The sequence below is a fragment of the Phoenix dactylifera genome, unplaced genomic scaffold, assembly GCF_009389715.1.
Source record: "Phoenix dactylifera cultivar Barhee BC4 unplaced genomic scaffold, palm_55x_up_171113_PBpolish2nd_filt_p 001449F, whole genome shotgun sequence".
NCBI classification, from domain to species: domain Eukaryota; kingdom Viridiplantae; phylum Streptophyta; class Magnoliopsida; order Arecales; family Arecaceae; genus Phoenix; species Phoenix dactylifera.
In genome coordinates, this window is record NW_024068767.1 from 75,262 (window position 1) to 94,546 (window position 19,285).

Here is a 19,285-nt window from a genome sequence, read left to right on the forward strand (position 1 = left end):
TATTTTATTAGCCATTACTAGCTACTATAATGGTATAATAGTATATAATACTTATTGGTAATTTACAACACCCAAACAAAATCCAAGAAAAATTTAAATCAAAATAACAGTGCGTTATCCTTTTAATTTATTGCTAAATTTTATCTATTAACCTAATTTTATTATTGTATACTATATTTTAATATGAAATATTTTATAATATATTTTAGTATTTCATTTTCTCTATATTGTGTTTGATTTTAGAGGATAAGAAAGAGAAAAGATAATACGATAAATTGTAATTAATTTCTTTTTTATTTATGAGGTTAACACTTGGGAGGTAAGTGGGCAATCATTATACTTTTAAGATTAGATGGGAGGGTATTTTGGTATAAAATATATATATATACTATAGTCCGATAAAAAGCAGTGGTCTTTTTAATATAGTTCAATTAGTTTAGGATATCTAGAATAAAAAATATTTAGATAAAAAACATAGGTACATAACGAATATCTCGATCCGTTCCCATAATGCTTTACTCCTGGGATCACATTTTGTACTGACATATTTTTGCAACTAGAAAACCATCAGATTCCAATTAGTAAAATTGTGTTCTGTTATTATATGAATGAGCATATCTGCAGCTTTGTGGTATGAGCTTGATATTGTTGTTACTGTCAGAACTATGAGAACTTCTATGCGTTTCATTATCTCAGCTTTATGTGTTTGATTTTAAAGCTCCTGAGTTTGTCAGTGTTAATCAACCCTTTTTTTAGCTTTAGTGATCGCCAAGCAACCATTTTTTCAACTGATTTCCTTAATTACTGATAGCTTTAGACAAACAGATTAAACATGTTGGGTCGGGTCGGGTTGGATAAACAGGTTAAACAGGTCGAGTCGGGTTGGATAAACAGGTTAAACAGGTCGGATCAGGATGGGTTGGGCTAAAAAGATTAAACAGGTCGGGTCGGGTTGGGCAAACAGGTTAAACGGGTCGGATCGGATTACCTGTTTATTAAACAAGTCAGGTTTAGATTATAATTTATGATCTGTTTAATAAACAGATTGGGTTCAGGTTTATGATTTTCTGATCCGACTTACATATGACCCGACCCGTTTATGTCCAACCCGACCCGATTGCCACCCCCAAGCATGATAGACATGAGGGGGAGATGTGATGTAGAAGAGGGAGAAGAAGGTCTAGAATTTTTAGAACTTGTTGTCATAGTAGAAGATATGGTTGGACACGTTATTGTGGGCGAGGAAGGAGGAGTTGAGGTGAACTCGTAGAGGAAGGAAGATGGAAGTCAAAGCTTGGAGTGGAGTAGACCTATGCACAGGTTGGGTGGTCCGCCTGACTTGTTCTAGCCCAAAGCCTTTTAAGCAACTTAAGCCAAGCTTTTTGTCCTAAAAAGCCAGGCCAAATGTAAAAAATTAAGCCTATTTATTAAATTGGTTAGGTCTGGCTTGAATTTTTAATACTAGATTTTGCTCGCAACAAGCCCAGCTTGGTCAATTTTTTTTTAAATAGTGGGATGTTATGATTAACTATAGGTTTTGTTGATATCTAACTTAATGGGAGAAAATCTAGAACCTTGGAGTTCCTTTTGTTGAGTTCGGAACATACTATTAAAATATTTAATTATTCAAATTTAATGTATTTTAAGCATTTTTAATATTTTTATAACATTGAAAAAAAATCCAGGTTCAATGTTTTTTTCCCCTCGCTATGTATTCCCCTCTATCCTCGGAGACTGGGCTCCCAGCGCGAAGCCCTCACCGCCGATCTCATCGCTCCCCTGTTTTTGATCCAGGTTCGTCTCCTTCTCCTCTCTTCTCCCTCCACACACTGCTTCGCTATCCTTCTTCCCAACATCATCGCCGCCCCCGCCCCCTTCCCGGCCGCCCGCGCAGCCTCTATGTGAAGGTCCTTCCTCTTCTCAAGAATCAGTTCTTGGACGTCGCTAAAGAAGCCGCGGCTTCGTCTCTCGCTTTCTCTCGTCATGGAGAGAAGTATTTGTGGGGATTTCTTTTCTACACTTATACCGCTGCTCTTTTTTTTTCCTTTTTCTTCTTAGCCTTCTCCTTCTCCTCCTCTTCTTCGTCTGTACATGTATAAAATTGGGGCGATGATGATGGGTGGCTCGTTAAGGGTTTTTCTTCTTCTCCTCTTCATTGCCGTGCATGTATTCTTTTCTAGCAATGTGCGAGAGGCAGCTCTGGAAGGTCTGCTGTTCCGCAGACAACCTGTTGCAGCCATTGGTAGCTGGGCCGCTCATCGGAGAAGAAGGAGAAGAAGAAGGAATGATCTTTCCGTCTCATCGAATCAAGAATCCCCTTTGAGCCTTCGAACCTTCGAACCCTAGGTTCCAGCTGGTTTTCTTTCTCATGGTTGGCTGGTGGTCTTCTTCTTCTTGGCGGGTAACGGCCGTGAAATTGTGCTTCTTTCTCTCATTTTTCTTTTCTTTCTTCTCGCTGGATTTTGTTCTTCTTCTTGATATCTGGTCTCGTACGAGGAGTCTGTGGTGATTCTTGAACATGGATTTTGCTACATTGCCGAGGGGGACAATGGCTTTTCTAAATGGTGAGGCAATCTTGGACGGTCTTTTGTTGTTCTTGCGAAGTCAACAGTTTGCATCCATTTCAATCCGAGCCTCCTCTTCCTCTTCTCTGTTTTTCTAGTTTATGGGTGTGTTTATGCATTCTCTTTTCTCCAGCTGAGCACAGTATTTTCTTTCTGGTTTGGACACGAATGGATGGTTTAGAAAATAGTTGGCTGTACCTGGCAAGCACTAAAATTTTACCTTCTGATGAGACCCGGAGCTCCCAGAGAGAAACCCTCGCCACTGAATTCACCGCTCCCCCTGATTTTAATCCAGGTTCATATCCTTCTCCCCTTGTTTTCATGGATCTCGATCCGTTCCCATGTGGTCAGAGTTTGACATGACCACAGGCCTATAAACAGGTCGGGTTCTAAACCGACCCGATCCGATTTCGACAGCATTTTTTTTTTGGTAATTATTTCGAGCCAGGGTGTAAGAGGAGAATTCTCCCCTCATCTGATCTCCAGTCCCCCATCTCCGCCTCCCAGCTCTTCCGGCGACGACCGTCCGTCGCCGACGACAAGCTCCTCCGCTGTCGCCTCTCCTATCAGCTCTTCCGGCTTCCGTTCCTTGGTATACTGCAGGCTCGCTGCTCCTCCACCCATCTCCGTTGCCCGCGAACACCTCGGCCGGCTTCGTCGACCTCTGCTTTCGGTGCCCTGTTCCTATTTGAGACAGAGAGCGGGGGACGAAGCCGCTGTTCTTCCGATCTCTTTCGACAAGCCCTAGCGCCCCTCGCCACCGCGTCTCTCATTCTTTCCCGTGCTCTTTTACCCTCGCACGCCTCGGTCCCGCCGCCTCTCTTGCGTCTCCTCTGTCTTGCCCCCTCGCCGCGTTCCACATCACTCTCCCACCTCCAGCAGATCTCCACCACCCCCGCCTCTCGCGTTCTTTCTGTCAGCCTCTCACCTCCTTCATCGGTCCGCCGTTCTCTCCATCCGCTCGCCGCCTCCTTCTACCATCTCAGCCTCCCGCCTCTCTTCCTTTCTCAATTCTCCTCTTCCTCACCCCAGAGTCTTTCTTTATCCCCTTATTCCCTCTCTCTCTCTCTCTCTCCCTCTCTCTCTTCTCCATCATTCCCGCCCCCTTCGAGTGTGCGCGCTCGAGTGTGTTCGAGGGTGAAGGGCTACCGTGCCCTCTTCTACCCCTCTGACTCACCCTCTCTCATTTTCCCTCTCCATTAGTCTATTTCCTCTCCAATTTACCCCTGGAGAGGCCTCCATTATGCCGCTTCCTATCTCTTGGCCTGCGAAGGAAACAGATCAAGGCTAGTGGCCCGTTTCCCTGGTTAAAATGATAGTTTAAAATCCGTGGTTTTGGAATTTTGTAATTTTTTAGGAATTATTTTAAAATATTAGCACGTCACTAATTTGGTACATGTGTGGTTTTTGTCTTATTAGGTCTCAAAGGATCCCTGTGAGGTGATTAGACTACCTAGTTGTTGATATCTGCGAGGTATGTAATATTTTATATTATATAGTATTTCTCTAAGATTAATTGTACAAATTATTGCCTTAATTTAAAAATAAATTGCATATGAAATTTTGTAATTATATAAAATTTGATTTATCATTGCATTTCTCTTAATTAACCGCATGATTCGACACATTATAATAAGATCAAGCATGTAAAATTATATTTGTTGCGTGTTTATTTGTAAAATTCGAAGAGGTATTGTAAAAGAAAAGAAGACTTGATTTATATATGTATATATATGTATATCACTTAACTCTCTGTCTGACTACAAGATGAGTCTGGACTTGATTATATTGTGACCCTCCCATAGTGGCAATCGTGGTGATACTCTACCACAGGCCTATAAATGTGGCGCCCCACTATAGGGGTAATCATAGTGATATTTAGTCATAGGGATATAAATGTGACACTCCACCAGAGGGTAATCATAATGGTACTTAGTCATAGGGATTGAAATGTGGCAATTTCACCACTGAGGTAATTGTAGTGATACTTGAGCTGTAGAGGCAAAGAAGGCGGAACTGTTCCGAACTATCTGGTTCAAGATGTATCGAGCTGTACCGGCGGCGGATCGGGATGATTTTGCCAATAAAATCGAGAAACCGGTGAAGGAGGAGGAGAGGGAGAAGAAAAGAGAGCAAAAGAGGGAGAGGGAGGAAGAGAGAGGGAGAATGGCGGACAGCCGATGGAAGTCGGTGGAGGGTTGCAAAGGGTTGGGAAGCCACTCGGAGGGTGAAGGAGGGGCCGCTGCCGACTTCACGTAAAATTTTTGAAATTAAAAAGGGCCCCTTTGAGGACCCATGTTTCGAGTGAAATAAGAGAACCAGAGGCGATGCCCCTTCTCCGCCCCTCTGCGTGGCTCCCTGGTCCTCTGCAGCTCTCTATCGACCTCCGTTGGCCATCCGCCACCCTCCCTCTCTCTTCATCCCTCTACCTCCCCCCTCTCTCTTTTCCTCTCTTCTATTCTTGCTCTTCCCCGCCCTCTTTGCCGTGTCGGGATGTGCTCCGTCAGCCTCCGCCGGTCTTCTTGTTCTCCTTTCCTCCCTCCTCTTCTCTCTCTTTTTCTCTCTCCTATTCTCCTTCTCTCCTATCCTCTCTGCTGTGCGGTATGAGTCTAGCACGAAACGACACATGGGGCATACCAAGCCGTGCCGTGAAGCAACCGATCCGCACTTCAGTACCGGCACAACGATTCTTGCGTAAGGGTATAAATGCGGCCGTAGTTAGGGTTGTAGAGCTTAATGGATTGGAACTTGTTACCCATGTACAAGTACATGAATGTAAGTATAGTTGATTATGAGATTTGGATATTCTATCTGATTACACATACCAATTCATTATGTGAAGTGTGAACATTATTGAAAAGATAAAATGCATTGTTTCAACATGTGGATATTATTGAAAGTAAATGGTAGAAACTTTGCTGATACAAATATATCATGTTTTGTGTAATTTAATTGAGCTAAATTATTTGATATGGCTTGATCCAATTCTATAAAGTGGATTTGTTACTGAGTTGTGAAGCTCATAATCTTCACCTATTTTTTTCAGATCCATAGATCAAAAACTAGGCCAGTACCGGCTTTTGGGGGGAGTATATAGACGCAAAGCCGGACTTTATAGTTAGGAGATGTAGTTTTAATCAGTTTGTGTATATTAAAGTGTTGTTTGCAGATTATTTATAAGTAAACTTAAATACTAGAAGTTTTGAGTTATAAAATTTGGAAGAACCTTGTTTATGACTTGGGGTGGTGTGTATGAATATATGTGGTAGTTTGTACGATAGTTTTGTTGTTCTGATTATCACTACTTCGTGTGTATGAATTACATTGTTACCAGATATTGTTGAATTTATTGATTGGTAGAATGCCTTTCATGCTTGTAGGATCAACCCTGTGAGTATGCGGCATTTGTCATGCCCTCGAATTATGATTCTGGGATTAGGGGTGTGACACCTGCCAACTCTCTCCTCCTCCTCCTCCTCCTCGTCTTCTTCTTCTCTCAATGTTTTGTGATTTTGTGATTAGTATGTTTGTATGACAAGGTTTAATTTGGATGGTGATTTAATTAATATACTCTCAAAAGATTTGAAGATTGTTTTGAGAAGAACGCTGTGATTCTTACAGTGCCTTGTGATATAGGTCAAATTTGTAAAACGGAATCTATAATATGGATTGTATTGATTGTCGTGGCTAGGTTCAACATAGTCATGCAGCATGTGCGAGCAACTTGTATTATTTCCAGAAAGATGCAGGGTATGATGTATAATATTATTATGAGGCATAAACAAGGTATCAGACCAGTATATCTTTAAATTTTCTGGATGAACTTGTCAAAGCTTTTTTAGGCTTATCCTATTCTTAGCGTAGTCCTGTAGTTTAGCATATTTAGTTCTACTTACAATATGGTTTCAGTCAAGCAAATGAGCTTATAGTTTGTTGTAGATTTAGGCCGAAAACCTTCTTGACTGTACTATCATCGATTGCGCCAGCAAGTGGAAAATACTGTAACCAACAATCACACAATAGACTTGAAGAAGTCCATCTGGTTTGTGAAGGCTTATCACGTGTGGTCTCCTTAGAATGTGATGAAGTGGCCTTGTGCATCGACATGGATGAACCTTCTTTTACCCTATGGAGATGGACTATTAGTCCAGTTTAGTTGCAATATTTATTGGCATGCGCAATGCATGTAAAAAAGAAATTAGTCCTCGAATCCTGCTCTCTGTTTCTCATCTCCAATCTCTCATCTCTCTATGCACAAAGGTATATGTATTTCCATTAACATTGGTTCTCTTCAATTTTAAATAAGTCTTCCAACAAGTACTTTTAGGAATATATGAACTCGTAGAACTATATGAAATATTGCATTCACGATCAAGTTCTCGTTAGTCCAAGGAGTGCTTGTTTTGGGGTCTCCATTGTACTTGATGTTGTGGAACGGACTGATGGATTGCATTTGTGGATCTGTGCATATCTGCGCTAGTTGGTTAAATATCTGGAGTGAAGTATGTAGTTGTTGGTTTCTTCTTGGATTTTAGTGATGGTGAACTTGATGACATGAGATGCTGGACTTTAGAGTAGTTAATTGTTAGTAGTGTGTAAGAGAGAGTTAGTGCTGTATATTTCTAGGTACAGGGAGTTCAGTGATGTGAAGAATCACAATGAAACATCCTTAGGAGTAAGTTGCCATTTTATTTCTCTCATTGATAAAAGAGGTGATAAATTGTGAATTTATCACCTTTACTTTGTCAGCATATTTCTAGAAATCGCGGCATTCTTCAGTGTTTGTCAACATTGTTATTCTTATTGCTGGCAGTATTAAAAAAAAACCATCTATTTTTTTGGAATTATCTCTTTCCATGATAATGTAGACTCTTTAAGGATTAAATATCACGGATTTTGGAGATTGGTTGCAAGAGCCTAAACTATGTAATCAACAAGGTAGTTTAAATGCCGACTTTTTAAAAAAAGTTATTGCTGAAGTTGATTTCCTTGATGCAGATTTGTGCTTCTACATTTAGTTGTTTAATGTGCATTGAAACTTTGTCGCATATATTTAGGATGAGGTTATATTCAACTGCTTGTATACAGCTATTACTAAACACAATGTAGGTTCTTATATTTCAGCTTGCAAATCATTAATGTGTGTTTGTACTGAATTTATTTTTGATTATGTTCGCTCATTGGGGCGCGCATACATCTAATCTTGGATTTCCCATTCAAGGATCACTGCTTAAGAGTTATGTGTCTTGTTCAAAAGTTCAGGGCCATAACTATGGTAGATGATTCTTGACTTATCCAAAAGTTGACAGTTTAGGATACATAGTCCCCAATGCATTATATTGGTGTCTCAATTACATTAGCCATTTCAGGAAAATTCCTTGTCAGCTATTCCTGTTGTTCTTTGTGTACATACTTGAATGAGGGGACATATTATTGATAGCAAATGAAGCTAGCTGTTGGTAGTTTTAACTAGTCCTATTTGTGTTCTCTGAGAATCACAGGGAGATGCTGTCATAATATTTTTGAAATGGAATGAAGAAGTTGATCCACTAACGATCTGGATATGCTTTTGTAAATGGGATAGGAAGACCATACCTTTTAGAGAGTTGGAGATAGAGGAAGCATGCCATCATGGTAGATGTAATTAACACATTCTTTTGGTATTAATGATAGAGTATCTTTGTTGCTCATTTTTTCAAGGAATTTTGCATAAAGTAACTTTTAGTTAATAAATTTCAATGTAATGATAGTAATTTGTCTATCATTTATTAATTAAAATTTAATGTTTGCATACTCTACATAAGGTTGGCCTTCGAATTGCTAACTCTGTATAGAATCAATTTCAATATCCCAAATCATCACTATATAATTCAGTGTTTGTATTGTGACTCCTATAGAGTTACCACCCACATCTTGGACTTCTAGCCCTTTAGTTCCAGAAATGGATAACTAGGCCATTCCAAATTGGTCTTGCATCATTAATTCTGTATTGTAGTCTCTGACCAGCGATGTTCAATTATGACAATGGAACCTAATGGACACAATAGCAAATGAATTAAATACAGGAGGATATATTTGATATTTGTAACTTCAAAGAGCAAATATCAAAAGTAATATTTTTGAGAATATACATGAAAATGCCCCAATTTATTTTGCACTTTTTTTAAATCTTGCTTACAGAGCTAACAGGTTGTTTATGACATCTCATTTGTAGGTACCATGTTTTATCTTAGCCTAATTGAGCATAATTTGCCAGTGCCTCCTCACTTACTTAACCGTCCTCTCCGTGATGCAATCAAGGAAGAACTTGAGAGGCTGTTCTTGGACAAGGTGCGGCTAGTAATAGAGTGGTGTTAATTTTATTTCCATCTCTTCCATTTATTTATGTTTATATTTGATTTCTACTAGGTTATCTCAAATTTGGGGCTTTGCATCTCTGTCTATGACATCCAATCCATAGAAGGTGGTTTCATCTTTCCAGGAGATGGCTCTTCGACATATAAGGTGCTCATCTTTTTCTTCGTTTTTGACTTATGGAGTTTCAATTGCATAAAGTTGCAAAGTTTGCTTAAAGGTATTATTGATAGGCAGCTGCTTCGGCACTTAGCTCAGTTCTACTTCTTAGATGATAGTCACCAATGCAAAGTGGCTGCCTAGAGTTTTAAGTTCTTGCTTAGTACTATCAAAACCTAGGTGGCCGCTTAGCTCACCAAGCAAAAATGGTATACAACTTATGTCAATTAAAATGTGCATACTTAAATGGTCTATTGTACTATGAAGTATGCTGTATGTTAAATATTCACTAACTAATGAGTTATAAATTTTAGATTATAATAGCTAATAAATTATTTATAGACATATCAATGAGCATGACACCTTATAGAAACCCCCGTGGTACGTGTGTTTGTAAAATAGCTGTTTTCTTTGTTCCTGAGAAGAAGTTAAGAGAGTCTACCTACATGTCACATGTCATAGATTGCGGATGATCTTCCTGCCAGCCACCAAACCTTATGTTTACCCATCAATAGTCCCATCAATAGTCCATTCTGTTCTTCTTTGTTATGATTCTTTCTTTATTCTTCCTTATTGTTCCTCTTTTTTCCTCTGTTCTTATCCATTCCTTTCCTGTTATTATTTTCCTATTTTCTGTTGTTCTTTCTTTCATTTTTCGCTTTTTAGCTTTTTTTGGACCAAGTGTTATTTTCTTCTTCTTGCTCTTCTTCCTTACTTTCTTATAAATATTTTTCCTTTCCACTTTCTTTTATTCTCTTCTTTGTCTTCTTCCATGTATTTTCTTCATTCTGTATCCCAAATGAGGCAAAAATGAACATATTATTTTCCTTCTTTCTTTCCTTTTCTATTTTATTCCAGTTTTGTTAACCTTTGCTATCTAACCTTTTGTTTCTTTTCATCCTTTTTTTTTTTGCTACCTTAAAATTTATGTTTAAATCATAAGTTGGTTACTGCTGCTGATTTGGACTTAGAAAAAATAATACGCAATTACAAATGATAACAATTGCTTCATGATAATAGCTGTTTCATCTGATTGAAATAAGGTACATATATATTGGTTTATGTGCTTTCTTTTTGTCACTAGTTATGCAACTAATCAACTATTTTTCTTTTGATAGGTTGTGTTCAGATTAGTTATGTTTCGGCCCTTTGTTGGGGAGATTCTCAGTGGAAGGATTGAAAAATCTAATGCTGATGGCTTGCGCTGTATGTAGGAAATTACTTGTTAAGCATTACATATATTTTCGTGGTAATGTTCATATGGAAGATAGGGTGTCCTACAGGCTTTCAAAGTGTTGATATTGGAAGCATGCAAACAAATAATAAATAGTACATTATTTTTATTTCATATGCTTCTCGTTGTAGTCTATTTAAAAGTAATGGATTTTTTTGCCAAAAGCGTATTTCTGTTATGATGTAGAGGGTGGATGGTGGTTAAATTATCGCATCAATTAATGATGTATGTCCTTTATTCTGCTTCTTGGAAGTGGAGTTTTGGGCAAAGATTGCAAGGAAGCTATAGCAAAATCAAATTTTTATGGGCTTCAAGAAGCCTTAGATGGTAGATAAAGCATAGAGAAAAGTTTTGGAAAGTGGTGGATTGGGAAGATGACATGGTGCGGTACCTTGTGGCCGAAATTATTTTAGTGGATGGTCTTTGACATGATATCCTGTATCGACTGATACAAGGAGAGAAGTACAATCTCTGATGATGTGGCAAGCATAGGAAGTGAGGAGAGTGGAAGATTGTCGATAGGGGATGCGGCAAGGTGAGGGGAACTTGGGGTGATCTCCTTGTGGTCAGGCAAGATAGTGAGCACAACCTGCAATAGTGACAAGAACATGAGATGGAGACTATGAGATATTGAGAGGCGAGACTGGGAATTAGGTATTTGGGTTTTCAACTCGAGGTAATTGACTTAAATATTGATAATATTTTGCACTCCTTGTTCACTAGCCTAATTGTATGAGCACTCTGATCAGGCTCAGCTCATCTACCAAACAAGTCTAGTACACTAGTATAATGTTTGGGCTTAGCTTGTTTTGTAGTACTTGCAGGATTACAGACAAGTTGTTAGCAAGCTGAGCTTGTGTTGTTCTTGAATAGCTCAATTTGACTGGGGCCTAATTGGAGGTACAAGCCTAGTGTTTCTGGGACTTACATATGATGTCAATTGCAGTAGAAGCACTACACACATTGTGGTGACACAATGACATCTATTTTGGATATTGTACTTAATTCATATATATTGAGAAGTTGCATATGATTATACGCTTATGGAAGGATTGAAGAGCCAAGTATGTGCCTGTATAGGTTAGTATGTGCCATACTGACTGGGAATCAACATTTGGAAACCCTTAGTTTCTGGGTATGCCACATTATATTGCTGCCGGACCACTTGGTACACTTCTCTCTTTTGCTCTATTGCATTTGAACCGACATATATTTACTCATTCCCTGTTTTGGTGCGATATGCATGCAGTACCATTTTGGCTAGTGAATTAGGGGTACATAATGTGATACTAAATTCTTGTTCTTATGTAGTTAGTTGGTGTTTAATAAGTTGGTATTCAGTACTGGTACTTGATATTAACTCTTGTTTGTAGTACATTTTAGTTTCATCTTAAGACTATCAGAAGATTCAGAACTATACAAGGAAGGATCTGAGATGTACAATAGAATGATGCATGATAAACTTTGTAGGTTTGTTTTATTACTCAAGATAGGGGATTCCAGCTAACCAGCAGGTGTCCACTAGGTAGCAGCTAGTCATAGTCCATGGACCATCTGCTTATCTCTTGTCGATTCTCATCGGAGAACCCAGCTTAGTTTTACTTTTTTTTCTGCTTTTTTTTTTTTTTTTATATTCCTGACTGGAAATCCGGGACTAGGATCGAGTCTACTGTGTCTATTGAAATTTATAAAACTGAAAACTTCACCTGGGTTGAGTCTACTTTGTCAAATTAGTTTCTGGCAAAAGCACATAAAGGGATGCTAGTTGAATTTGCATATTACGAGATTAGGATAGTCTTTCTATCATCACCTGGCAAGATTTGAAGCTAAATATATGCAGTCATATGGAGCAGGAAGGAAGCTATGTTTTGATAGGGCCTTGTAATAATTGCAGCAGCCACCATCTCAATTCAGGGTTCAATTTAGCATGCAAATACATATCAGTTCAGGGGAAAAATGATATTTTAAATCAAGAAAATGTCATAGATTCTAATGGTCAAGATTGAAATGTAAAAGGGAACAATTAAATGAAAAAAAGAAAAAGATTTTTGCATTTGCTTGTCTTTGGTTACTTTTCTTCCAAATCATATTTTATGCTGAAAGAAATTTGTTTTTTTCTGTTTATAGGGCATCAACTTCTGATATCCTTTTTAGTGTAATGAGTTTTTTGCCCAAATTGTAATTTATTTAGTATGTTGTTTGATCAATATCATTGCTCAATTGAAATAGTTAGTGCTTTTAAGGAAAAACCAGTCTTGCAGTTGTATGTTATCACAATTAACAACTGCTAATCAGTGGTGATTTCAGGGTTTTCTGGATTTCAGCAGAATGATTATACCCCATCTATGGGTATGAAACACAATACCTATGGTAAACAAGTGCTCTTACGTGAACTGGGCAATGCCCTAGTGGTCACACCCCATTCCCTTGGGGTTGGTTCCGATTTAGGTCTTTGGTGGTGCTATTTGGACCTTGATTATTTACCTTGGATGTGTCTTCCCTCCCTTTGTCTGAAGAAGGAAATAAAAGGAAAAGGGAAAGCAAGTCTTCTTACCTATATTTGATTGGGAGTATGGAATCTTTTCATTTTTCCTTTATAGGCAAATGAGTAATCCTCCACTTCTCCATATCATCCTGGGACCGTGAGTGGCAGTACTTATGTGTACTCCCTTGAATCTTAAGTATGAACATGTCTGAAATAGAATATTGTTGTTGATGACTAAGACTTTAGTCATCCATTCTTCTACTTTTTGTATCTGGATGGCTCTGTCCCAACTGATTGCCACCCACTTATAGTTACATGTTTGTGCTTTCTATGCCCATATCCTACCACTCATTATAGAAAGAGTGTTTTGATTTTTTTTGTTTATTTATTTCCATCAGTGTTGCATGTTTGCATTTTTCTTTATGGGTAAATGAGTAATCCTCCACTTCTCCATATCAGATTTGGAGCACAACTGGAAGTATTAATGTGTACTACTTTAAATCTAAAGTTTAACCATGTCTGAAATAGATTGTCATTAGTTCTTTGTGTATCTGGGAGGGTGTGTCTGACTCATTGCAACCATTTATGGTCACTTGTTTGTGATTTCCGTGCCACCATCCTATCACTCATTATAGAGATACTTTTTTTTAATTTTGATTATTTTCATTAATTTTACATGTTTATCTCAAAACTGGCCTGTTTAACCATCTTAGCAACTTTTACTTTATAGGCTCATGTTCATAATTGGTGGTTAACCTGTGTTGCAGTGTCCCTTGGGTTTTTTAATGACATATATGTTCCTGTTCATCTGCTGCAACAGCCATGCAAATTGTAAGGTCTTTATGTTTGCAATTGAATTTTCCTTCTACACATGTTTAGCCAACATCACTTGAGATTATTCATGAATCCTTCTATGCCATTTGTTCTTATTGGAGAAGGAGACTACATAATCTATCTGTGTACTATATAATCTCTTTTCTCCTTACATTTTGATGATAGGGGACCAGGTGATATATGGATATGGCAACATGAATGCGGAGAATTGACTCTAGATCTAAAAGAAGAGGTGTTTAATTTTTTTCCTGTTCAACTTGATATTTTGACAAACAGGTGTTAAATTTATGCTCGCCCTTCTACTCATCTTCTGAAAATTATCTTGCAGGTACACTTTAGAGTGGCTGATATTAGATATCCATCCATCCCGATTGAGCAGAAGGAAGATGCAGAACCATTTGCTCCCATGGAAATTATTGTGAGTCATGATTCTTTTAACATGCCTTATTTGAATAATTCTTGTGTCAGCACCTTATACTATATTATTAGCTTCTACCCGTTCTTGCTTTTTAGATCTTGATTATGGCCTTGTTGTTGGTCATTTAGGACATAATGTATGATTGATGGAAGATACTTCCATTGTAAACATTTGTGAATCAATTTGTATGCATGGCCATGATGAATTAACATTGGATGGAAAGATGGTGCGTGCGGGATGTTCAGTCACAGCTTAATGTGTCAATGGTATTCTTGGAGAATTGCAATTTCCTAGAAATAAATATATTTCAATTTAAGTTTTCAAGATGTGAGAACTTCAGTAACTTATGGACTTAGGTTCTATGACTGACTCTAAGAAAATAAAAATGAAAACAAGAACATACATACATGCATACGTGTATATATATATACACACACACACACACACACACACACACATATATATATATATATATATATATATATATATATATATAATATATATATGTATGACATTGACTTGACTACACTCGAGCAAATCTCCACTAAAATCTGTTCAGTTCTAGATTGGACAATGGGGGTCCCATATCGATAATCTGAGCCGTTGATATATGTATGATAGAGCTAATATATGGGCACTCACAACAGTCCAAAAAAGGTTTGTCCTAACCAGATGATGGAGGGCCCATCGCCGATGATCCGAACCTTTAGATGTGATGTATTATCTCTAAATTTTTATTGTGAATATATATAAACACGAACAATCCTTGACTAGGCCATGGCCCAGAACATAACTAAGGCTACTCTAAGCGTATGGTAATGGATTTCAATGATTTGTTCAACTCATAGTGTTCATCAGGTTGGAGGGACAAACCCATACCAAAAACTGGCGGAAACCCTTTAATTTCAATTTCAAGTGAATTTGGGTAGTTAGCAGATTTAGGTTAGAAATTGCCACCAATACATGCACAGCTATCAATTACATAAAATATATTCGTGGACATACATCATATATAAGAATGTAAGAACACAAAATACCCACATCTGTGGATACACCCATATTCATATTCAGATGCTCACATGCATACATAGATGTACATATATTTGCTAATATGTAAGTAATTTTATATATTTAGCTATATATAAGTAATTTTCTGTAATTTCTTTCATAAATGAGGCATTAATGCTAATAAGTATATGAGACATGTTAGTCTAGAGTCCCATGGAAAAAACTAGATTATGTTAAAAACAAAACTTATGTAAGCCTGTGTTGAAAAAGTAACCTATGAAATGTTTTGCTCAGGATCACAACTCCAACCATTGTTTTAAAAATGGTCTATGCAGCCACATATATGGCCCCATATGCATATATTGCCTCCTAACTACACTGCATGGGTGTAGGCTACCTTTATATGTTAATGGGTTCTATACCTTGCCTAAATGGCCCATATATGCCCGTCCCTGGATGTGTGGCTCACCACTTTTCTCTAAGGTTTTTTCTTTTTTTTATAAATCTTTATTGAGCTTTCTCTAAAACTTATATTATTTTGATATATTATTATGAATATATTTATCTTTTATTTTTTCTAAATATGAAATGCTTAGGCGTCAATTGAGCGTATGCATTACCTTGACTTTTCTTATATACCATAGTTGCTTTTTTAAACCTTGGCTCCAACCTCCAATAAGATGGAGAATTGTGGAAGTTTAGCAATCTCTGCCACGTGCTTTAGAACAGAAATGGTAAACTTCAGCACATCTATCATGTTAGCAATTAGTTTAGTGTAAATTTCACGGACTGCAATATATTTTGGAATTCTTTTAATTGTTTACAATCATTGATTATGCTTTAAGTTATTTTGGAATGTTAATTTATCGAAAAGTATTAAATATATCCAATAATATCATGACAGCCCTTTTAAAATGAAAATTCACAATGTTTATATTGCCTACAAACAGACACAATCACATCCTTGGAACTTTCTTGCCTATACATCAAGTACATATAAAGTGGACAATTTTAATTATAAGATATCATGCTCTGATTTCTTTTCTTTTTTTCTTTTTCACCTTGAGATAGGGGAGGCCAGAGCCACCCCATTACTACCCTTCTAGTTGCCTGGGCAGTCTGAGTTCTATTGTTCATGGACTTGGATTTTTGCTTTAGGAAAATGCCTGGACAGGGTGGGATTGAAGATCTCTGGGGATAACCCCCACTTCAAGGCTCGATCCCCAGACCTTCGCTTGGAAGTGAAAGTGTACCACTGATCTAATGCTCCTGCATATCATGCTTTGATTCAGAAGTTTTTTAAGATGTCTATAACAAGATCGATAGTTTAGACTCTCAAAATACATGACCCATAATGTGTTTTTAGCTGATGAACTATTTTCTGATGCATTTTAAATCATTGATTTCACGTTAGAAGTAGGTGGGGGCAAACTAGTTTCAAAAGTATTCTAGCATTAGTCTCCGGATCTCTCTCCCCCCCCTCTCTTCTCAAATTCATGCACATATATCTATATATGTCCCTGTGTGTCATTATATTTACATTGTATGAAGGTATCACGTCTCAATCCTTACAGGTGAAGTGCCAACCACTTTTTAATGCATGAACACTGATACCTGGATAACAATGCAGATAGAACTTCATCTGACATACCATTCAAAAAAATAAAAGCACCTACAGACACTTGGATAAATGAGACACTGGTAGGTGAAGTGGAGACGTTCCATTGCCTTACAATTGACACCATTGCTAACAGTATAGATAGCATTTCATTCGACGTATCAATATATATATATTGAGAACAGGTAAAATATCAATATGGACCTATAGAAACTTGGTTGAGATATGAGATACTGGTAGGCATTTTTCAGTGCTGTTGCCTGTTGAAGACAAATGCCCTTGGTTGGTATTGATTAGCGGCATTGAAATGCTTGCTGTTCTGTAAGCAGTATATAGACAGATATCATAAATTTTGACTAAGTGATACTTTGCTTACATAAATGACATTCCATCTGAAGTAACTGGAGTTTGATAAGATTTTGCAATAAAATGACTTGTTGATTTGGTACAGATGAGTTATCTCGCATGACCCAACATGTTACAATATGGAACTGTGTTTGCAAAATAATTTTTTTGAAGGTTGAAGGTTTGGGCCTTCCTTCTTAGTGGCCGAAGTAAATGTGATCACTGTTTTCACAAATTTTTTTTTTGTCAGGAGATATATATGGAGATGGTTTGGGCCTTCTTTCCTGGTGGGCGGAGTAACCAATTACGATGGTGTCAAGAACACTGCATATACCAGTATCAGCCTCACTAACAATGCTTTCTTTCATAGCCAAATGAGTTTTGCCTGTGTTCAGTCCTTGATGTTTTCATTGAATCACCTATGCTTAGAATCCACTGTAGGGAAACTAAATTACAATGCATCATTTGACACCCTCAAGGATTAAAAGGCATCATTTTACTGTGATCTTGCTTCTCAAAAGTTATTATTCCTTGTGTTGATCATTAATCTAGTGTTTATGTATTAATTATTGTTACTATTACTATTACCATTACCATTATTATTGCTATTACAAGGGTATGTAGGTTTTAGGTGACACCTTAAACGCTTGATGATGGCCACACTGGTGTCCCATGTGCTTGCATGAGCCGCATACAAAAAATACAGCTTCACTCCTGCATGCGCAATCGGAGGCTGATTCATGATTGAATGCGGCGGGGGTGGTGGGGGCGAGGAAAACCAGAAGGGGAGATGTGTGTATAAGTAGTGAGAGGGTTGTATCTTTCGCTTTAAAGAAGGATTCACCTTCTTTTGCAAGAATCTACTGTTGAATTATCAGCTGCTTACTTTGAGAGCTGTGCCTATGGATGAATGATGGAATTCTGAGAAATTTGAGATCTGTGCATATAGTGATCCAACGGTGAATGCATGCGAAGGAAGATGAATCATTCTTTCTTGCGAAAGATACAATCTAGTTCCTGCACAGAGATTGAATATTTTGCGAAAGACAAAAGTTGTAAATTATTGAATATCTTACGTGTATAGTGAGAAAGCCCTGGAGGCCGGTTCCATGTGCTTAGCCAAAAAGAAAAAAAATCACTCCTCCTTGCGAAAGCCAGGGGTGAAGTGCAAGATCACTCTTTTGAGAGAGAATATGTTACTTTCCTTAAAGAAACTGGGAATCCTAATTGAGCTCTCTATTCTCATTGGGAACTTAGAAACTTTTAAGCTCAAACTTCCAAATTCCATCTCAACCAATTCTCACTATGTCTTTAATCAAAGCCCTTCGTTCCATCTTAATTGGCATTCTTCTTTGTAACCATGGTTGTGCACGACTCTTTTTGTTCTTTAATACAACTATTCGTCCATCTCAATCAATGCCTTTTTGGCTTTAATCACATCATCCATAATTTTATAATATTTTAATAATTAGAAGAATATTGCCATTACGACCTAAATTAGCTTACATAGATCAAATTGGGCCTTACAAGTTATATAAGAATTTGGTTAGTATTACATTTTCTCCATGGCAAGCTACATAAGTAGTTACCATATCTTAAGATCGTACACAAATCCCTACTCTTAATGCACTATCACTAGGCAATGCTAGCCAGGAAATTAGCACTTTTTAGTTCTAAATAGCAATTTGTGTTTGACCGAAAGGAAAATAAAAAATCTAGTGCATGATATTTCACCCTACATTAAGTCCAAATGCCTTTAACTATTAGTGTAACAATCTTTTTTTACAAAATATATATTATATTTGTTTAAAATAATCAATATGCACAGATATATGTAGAATTACATTGATATCAGAACTTTTTTATTGAACTAATTTTTTCCCCATATTTTAGATGTTCTAATTCTATTAATTTGTTTGCTTCTACATATTAAAAAGAAAAGGGAAAGTATTAAGGGTTGAGGATTGGACTCAAAATTCATTTGAACACTTTTTCAATGTTAATTTAGAAACTTTTTCGAAGAATTATAATTTAGTTTTAAAAAAGAATTAACAAGATATAATTTTAAAATTATATATTGATGTTAGACGTGTGGACTAAGCTCAAGATTTCTTGAACAATAGGAAACCTTTCTTTAGAAGAATTATAAAGGAGAAAAAGAATTAAAAACTTCCCAAAAAGAACCTGTTGAGAGTGGGATTTGAACCCACGCCCTTTCGGACCAGAACCTTAATCTGGCGCCTTAGACCAACTCGGCCATCTCAAC

The 19,285-nt window shown here is 37.3% G+C and overlaps 1 protein-coding gene and 1 non-coding gene across 2 annotated transcripts; one reads left to right on the top strand and one right to left on the bottom strand.

The window, feature by feature from the left end:
- The first annotated feature begins 1,695 nt into the window (after nt 1-1,695).
- On the top strand, nt 1,696-14,150 carry LOC120108632 (DNA-directed RNA polymerase III subunit RPC8-like). The gene is made up of 9 exons (XM_039122293.1): nt 1,696-1,794; nt 3,984-4,038; nt 8,066-8,198; nt 8,779-8,894; nt 8,973-9,068; nt 10,196-10,283; nt 13,564-13,627; nt 13,796-13,862; nt 13,959-14,150. The coding sequence occupies exons 4-9, from the start codon at nt 8,784-8,786 to the stop codon at nt 14,148-14,150; spliced, it is 618 nt and encodes a 205-aa protein (XP_038978221.1). The 5' UTR covers nt 1,696-1,794; nt 3,984-4,038; nt 8,066-8,198; nt 8,779-8,783.
- Nucleotides 14,151-19,204: 5,054 nt separating this feature from the next.
- TRNAL-AAG lies at nt 19,205-19,285 on the bottom strand. The gene has a single exon. It is a non-coding gene; the product is annotated as a tRNA-Leu (tRNA).

Bases quoted from the DNA above. Each gene is read 5' to 3' on its own strand.
- LOC120108632 (XM_039122293.1), top strand. From the start codon at position 8,784: ATGTTTTATCTTAGCCTAATTGAGCATAATTTGCCAGTGCCTCCTCAC. The intron at 9,069-10,195 runs GTGCTCATCTTT...TTCTTTTGATAG, and splicing joins ATGGCTCTTCGACATATAAG to GTTGTGTTCAGATTAGTTAT. The intron at 13,628-13,795 runs GTAAGGTCTTTA...TTTTGATGATAG, and splicing joins CTGCAACAGCCATGCAAATT to GGGACCAGGTGATATATGGA.